At 39.1% G+C, this 6,105-nt stretch overlaps 1 protein-coding gene across 1 annotated transcript; it reads left to right on the forward strand.

Moving 5' to 3' along the window:
* Positions 1–203: 203 nt before the first annotated feature.
* Positions 204–4,873, forward strand: LOC104118867 (DEAD-box ATP-dependent RNA helicase 7-like). The gene is made up of 14 exons (XM_009630246.4): positions 204–822; positions 1,497–1,631; positions 1,720–1,860; positions 1,969–2,080; positions 2,284–2,354; positions 2,546–2,700; positions 2,805–2,916; positions 3,201–3,302; positions 3,386–3,446; positions 3,532–3,700; positions 3,782–3,878; positions 3,960–4,054; positions 4,199–4,332; positions 4,516–4,873. Exons 1-14 carry the CDS (start codon positions 316–318, stop codon positions 4,698–4,700), a joined length of 2,076 nt encoding a protein of 691 aa, XP_009628541.1. The 5' UTR covers positions 204–315; the 3' UTR covers positions 4,701–4,873.
* Positions 4,874–6,105: the final 1,232 nt, after the last annotated feature.

Raw genomic sequence — 6,105 nt, forward strand, 5'->3', positions numbered from 1 at the left:
GCGCAAAGCTCCCCAAAACTAGTAAAAATAAAATACTAGAGTAGTAGAGTACCAATTAGCAAGGAGCTGATGGTCAAAGTATTCCCGCGAAGTTGGGGATGTTTTAAAAATCGGACGATAAGCAATTAACCTCAGGACTCATTTGCAATCCAACGGCTTCGAAGCGATCCCACCGCCAAACCCTATAAATAAGAAACCCTAAACTCAAGTTTCCTCCTCTTTTCTCCTCCTGCAGCTTAACTGCCACACCATTTGCAGCAGGACCGCCATCTCCTACCTTTCCTCTCTTACTCCAAGCTTAACAAAAGCTTTTTCATGCCTGCACTTGTTGTAAGTGAAACAATGGGGTCTGAAGAGTCGCAGGAGCTGAAGAAGAAGATGAAAAAGAGCGAAAAAGGATCATCCGCCGACACCCTTAAAAAGTCGAAAAAGACCAAGATTGATTCTGGGTCTGATTCAGAAGAGCTTAAGAAGAGTAAGAAGAAAGATAAGAAGCGAAAAGTCTTAAACTTGGATGATGATGATGAGGATGGAAGTTCGGAGATAGTGGAGCCGAGTAATTTGATTGGGGATGACAAGAAGAAAAAGAAGAAAAAGGCTAAATTGGTGGAGAATGATGATGATGAGGAGAAAGAGGAAGAGAAAGAGAAAGAGAAAGAGAAAGAGGAGGATCCTAATGCTTTGTCTAATTTTAGGATTTCGGTGCCTTTAAGAGAGGCTTTGATTGCCAAGGGGATTCAAGCGCTCTTTCCTATTCAAGCTATGACTTTTGATACTGTCTTTGATGGGAATGACTTAGTTGGTCGAGCTCGCACTGGTCAGGTATATTATACTCTTCGAAATAACAATTCTTCTTTTGTGTTCAGTTAATAATTTTAAGTTGCATGCTGATATTTCAAAAATCTCGCTGTCATAGCAACTTGTCATGTAAAATTTGAAGGTCTCTTGATGTTTACTGGTTTGACTACGGGCTGTTTAGTTTGTGGCGTTTGGAAATTCTAACCCCGAATGCAATAACCTATGTCCATGCTTTCCTTGGAAATTAAGATTAGGCAAGTCATCTATAACCATCTACACATGCATTTGGCTCTTAAGGGGGAGAGATGGAACCTTAGTTCTTTATGTTATTCTCATTCCTGTGCTGTTCACTGAATACCTGACCTACTAAAAAATAGCTCGATTTTTTGGTGTTGTGGTTTCATGTCCCACATTTTGTCGCTCCATTTGTTAGAGGCTTACTGCAAGCTACACAAGTTGCTCTTTTGATGTGAATTATATATCTAAAATGAGTTTTCTGAGAACACGAGAGTTGATAAGAACTTTGTTCATTACTTGGCCATTATGATAAATGAACAATGCCCACTTTTGTTATATTATCATAAGAAAAATAATGAACCGAATTTGCCAGTATTACAAGACATATTTGTAAATATTTCGCTGCGTAAGTAGTCACTAACAAGCATTTATTACTTCAATTTGTGCTCCCACATTTGCAGGGTAAAACATTGGCCTTTGTGTTGCCCATATTGGAGTCCCTGACAAATGGTCCTACTAAAGCATCTCGGAAAACAGGGTATGGGAGAGCTCCTAGTGTTTTGGTGCTTTTACCTACTAGGGAATTGGCACTTCAGGTATTATTTTAGAGGCCCTGCCCAAGTTGACTGCTTCATTGAATGCGTAACCTATGAGTTTTGTTTTCTCACTTCATGTTAACTATAGGTGTTTGCTGACTTTGAAGTTTATGGTCGGGCTGTGGGGCTCACTTCATGTTGTTTGTATGGAAATTCTCCTATGGGACAACAACAAGTTCAGTTGAAAAGAGGAGTTGATATTGTTGTGGGTACTCCTGGAAGAGTTAAGGTAGTGTATTCACTGGTCTTATGTTAGGTGACTCTGGAATATTTGCTGTAGGTTTATGTTTTCATGCTTCAGAGAGTTTAGATTCACTCCTTACAAATTTTGCTGCAGGACCACATTGAAAGAGGAAATATTGATTTCAGGTCTCTAAAGTTCCGTGTTCTTGATGAAGTTGATGAAATGCTGAAAATTGGTTTTGTTGATGATGTGGAATTTATATTAGGTATGATACTATTCATCGGTATCTTACCCTTATTGTCTGATCTTTTCCCCTCTCCTTTATTCGGTGCTGTCACTTACGTGAGTGATATTCTCTGGGAGCTGAAATTTGCGTGTGCATTAAATGTCATTTCCAGGGATTTCCCATCTTATGGTTAATGATTTTGTTATGTTTATTCTTCTCCTTTTCTCTTTTGAATTTTGAAGGCAAGGTTGAAGATGCAAGCCAAGTTCAAACACTTCTTTTCAGTGCCACTTTGCCAAGCTGGGTGAAGCATGTTAGTTCATTATCTCTCCCTTTTTATAAGTACAAATCAGTGTTTTCTCCTCCTGGGAATATTTCTTGCCCCTTCGTTTATTTAGTTAAACAAATTGCTTTTTCCGGGGATTGGAAAATAGATGTACAACCTGTGTGTCCTAAGCTTGCCTTTTTCCCCCTCTCTTGAATAGTGATCTGTTTTCATGGCAGATATCTTCTAAGTTTCTCAAACCTGATAAGAAAACAGCTGATCTTGTTGGTGATGAGAAAATGAAGGCCAGTAAGAATGTGAGACATATTATTATACCATGCTCTAGTTCAGCCAGAACTCGGCTGATTCCTGATATTATTCGCTGCTACAGCAGGTTGGTTGTATCTCTTTTTTTAGTATCTGTCCTTTGTAATTCTTAGAATGACAATCAACGTATGAATTCATTCTCCAACATTCTTTGTTGCCATGAAATATCAGTGGTGGCCGCACTATTATTTTCACTGAAACAAGGGGTTATGCTTCGGAGCTAGCTGGCTTATTGCCGGGAGCACATGCTTTGCATGGAGAGATTCAACAGTCCCAGCGTGAGGTATAGTTTTGTTTAAAATAGCTTTATTCTGGTGTGCTCTCTTTTGCCATTCTTCTCGCTCTCCTTTTGATGACTTTCCACTTTAAGAGGATGAGAGTTTCTCCAGAAGCAATCACCATCTGTTGTTGATGTATAAGAATATAAAAACCAAACAGGACTTTGCATAAGTTGTCTGTTTGTCACTTTCCTTGACTCCTTCGACAAATTTTATATTTATGGTATGGGGTACATCCCTTCAATTCTCAACTAACAACTCTTTCCCTGATTGTTGTATGCTGTTACAGGTTACACTATCTGGATTCAGATCAGGAAAATTCCTGACATTAGTGGCCACAAATGTAGCAGCCCGTGGATTGGATATTGACGACGTTCAATTAATTATTCAGGTTTGATATGACTAAATTCATATTCGACTTTGATGCTCAAACCCTATTGGTGTTTGAATGCTGAATTTAACATGTATGGTCAGTGTGAGCCTCCACGCGATGTCGAAGCATATATTCATCGATCTGGAAGGACAGGACGGGCAGGTGACTGCTGATGTTGGAATTGCTTTCATTAGATCATTGAACTTCAGGAACATTCTTACTTATATTTGTTTGTTATGCCATTCAGGAAATACTGGTGTTGCTGTAATGCTTTATGATCCTAAGAAGTCCAACATTTCTAGGATTGAAAGAGAATCTGGTGTGAAGTTCGAGCATCTATCTGCTCCACAGCCAGCTGATGTTGCTAAAGCGGCTGGGAAAGAAGCAGCAGAAGCAGTTGCTGAAATTTCTGATAGGTAAGTTTTTTCATTTGTGCTTTTTATGGATTTTTAATGTACCATCGCTTTATCATAACATTTATTTGCAAATATATGTAGTGTAATACCTGCTTTCAAGGCTGCCGCGGAGGAACTTCTACACACCTCTGAACTATCACCAGCAGAATTGCTTGCCAAGGCACTTGCCAAGGCAGCTGTAAGTATTTCTCTTCATTACTTGTCTGGTGTTGGAACTAAAGGGCCTTATGGTTGACTAGACTGGTCTCTTGCTTTCTAGGGTTACTCTGAGATCAAGACTCGGTCGCTTCTTTCTTCCATGGAGAACTGTGTTACTCTACTTCTTGAGTGTGGGAGGCCCATATTTGCACCTTCGTGAGTATTTAAGCCAATGTTCACAAATGTTTTTCTTGCTTTCTCCGATTAACAAGTCATACCATGATGATGAAGCTCAGTGAGAGCTGCTATGGCCAGACCGAGCCTGCTCTGTTGATCTTTTCTACTTTGTCAATATGGCAGATTTGCATATAATGTTTTGCGGAGGTTCCTACCTGAGGATAAGGTTGAATCAATCAAAGGTCTTACTTTGACAGCTGATGGGAAGGGCGCTGTTTTTGATGTATCTGCTGATGACCTGGATATGTTTCTAGCAGGTATGTTTCTTCATTTCCGTTATTGAAATAGATGAGAATCATCCAGACAAAATTCTATTCTAGAGCCTTCCTTCATCATAGTTTGCTTCTTATACCCATGATCAGTGATAAACTGTTGCAGCTTGTCTAATCTCTTTCTCACTGTATCTCATTGATTTTGCTTACCCCGGTGGGGCTTTGCAGGGAAGAATACCCAAGGTGTAAACTTAGAGGTAGTAAAAGAACTGCCTCGGTTGCAAGAGAAAGACCAGGCAAGAGGTGGAAGATTTGGTGGTGGTCGTGGTGGCTTCTCTGACAGGAGAGGTGGTGGTCGCTTTTCCGGAGGCAGAGGTGGAAGAGGTCGCGGAAACTTCGGCCGTAGATGGTGAAGAAGACAAACAGTTTATCCGAACAGTTGACTGTACAGGAATATTTTTTGCCCCTGCGGGTTCAAAATTTTGCGATGATGAAAAATGTATATTGCGGCTGCTGTTTATGGAACATGATTATTATATTTTCCACATATAGGTTCATGTTATAAGAAATATCAAATTATGGTGTATGTTTGCTCTTCCTCCATGATCTTCATCTCAATTGCTTAATGACATATTCAATGACATATTTTCTATGTTTAATGACATATTCAATAACATATTTTCTTCACTTTTCATGCCTATATAAAGGCCTTGTAATAGATGGAAAAATACACACAATTGAAGAAGAAATAACAATCTCTTCTCACTTTCTCCATATATCTCTTACCTTGTTTTTCCTTGTTCCATATTGTTACTTTGAGTTATATTTTATAACACGTTATCAGCACGAGACTACGTCTCAAGAAGCTCTTTGAGAAGGCTAAGGTATAACTTTTCTCCTCTTTTAATTATGATTGATATTATGAAAAGAAAGTTCGCTGCCCTTGAAATTTCGGGCAAGAACTATATGACATGGGTGTTGGATGTTGAAATCCATTTAGATGCAATGGGTCTTGGAGACGCTATTAAAGATAAAAATAAAGCAACTACTCAAGACTGTGCTAATGCCTTGATTTTCTTGCGCCATCACCTTGATTGAAAGGTTGAAGATAGAATATCTTACGGTCAAAGATCCACTTATTTTGTGGAATGACTTAAAGGAAAGATATGACAACTTAAAGTTGGTCACTCTTCCACAAGCACGATATGATTGGGCTCATCTGAGGCTCCAAGACTTTAAGTCTGTTTCTGAATATAATTCTGCGATGTTCAGAATTACTTCTAAATTGAAACTCTGTGGAGATACTATCATTGGTTATGATATGCTTGAAAAAACGTTCACAACGTTTCATGCCTCTAATATGGTCTTGCAACAGCAGTACCGAGAGAAAGGTTTCAAGAAGTATTCTGAGTTGATTTCTCTTCTTCTTGTGGCTGAACAAAACAATGACTTGCTCATGAGAAATCACGAAAATCGACCCACTGGGTCTACACTATTGCTTGGAGTGAATGAGGTGTATTCCCATTATTCTAAGCGTGGAAAAGGTTGTGGCCCTGTTCGTGGTCGTAGTCGTGGCCGTGGCAAAGGAAGAAATTTTTCTGGTGTTAATCACCCCCAAAGAAAAATAACCACCAAAAGTGAAAAGGGCCAAGGGCAAATGGTTCAGAAATTGAATGTTATCGTTGCGGTGGAAAAGAGCATTGGGCAAATATTTGTCGCATATCAAAATATTTGGTTGAGCTTTATCAAGCATCTCTAAAGGATAAAGCTCCTGAATCTAATTTTGTTTATGACAATGAATTTGATATCACCCACTTG

Source organism: Nicotiana tomentosiformis, chromosome 3, assembly GCF_000390325.3.
Source record: "Nicotiana tomentosiformis chromosome 3, ASM39032v3, whole genome shotgun sequence".
In the NCBI taxonomy this organism is placed as follows: domain Eukaryota; kingdom Viridiplantae; phylum Streptophyta; class Magnoliopsida; order Solanales; family Solanaceae; genus Nicotiana; species Nicotiana tomentosiformis.

Excerpts from the sequence above, each read along its gene's own strand:
- LOC104118867 (XM_009630246.4), top strand. The coding sequence starts at position 316 with ATGCCTGCACTTGTTGTAAGTGAAACAATGGGGTCTGAAGAGTCGCAG. Across the intron at positions 1,632-1,719 it reads CTAGGGAATTGGCACTTCAG|GTGTTTGCTGACTTTGAAGT; the intron begins GTATTATTTTAG and ends TGTTAACTATAG. Across the intron at positions 3,879-3,959 it reads AGGCACTTGCCAAGGCAGCT|GGTTACTCTGAGATCAAGAC; the intron begins GTAAGTATTTCT and ends CTTGCTTTCTAG.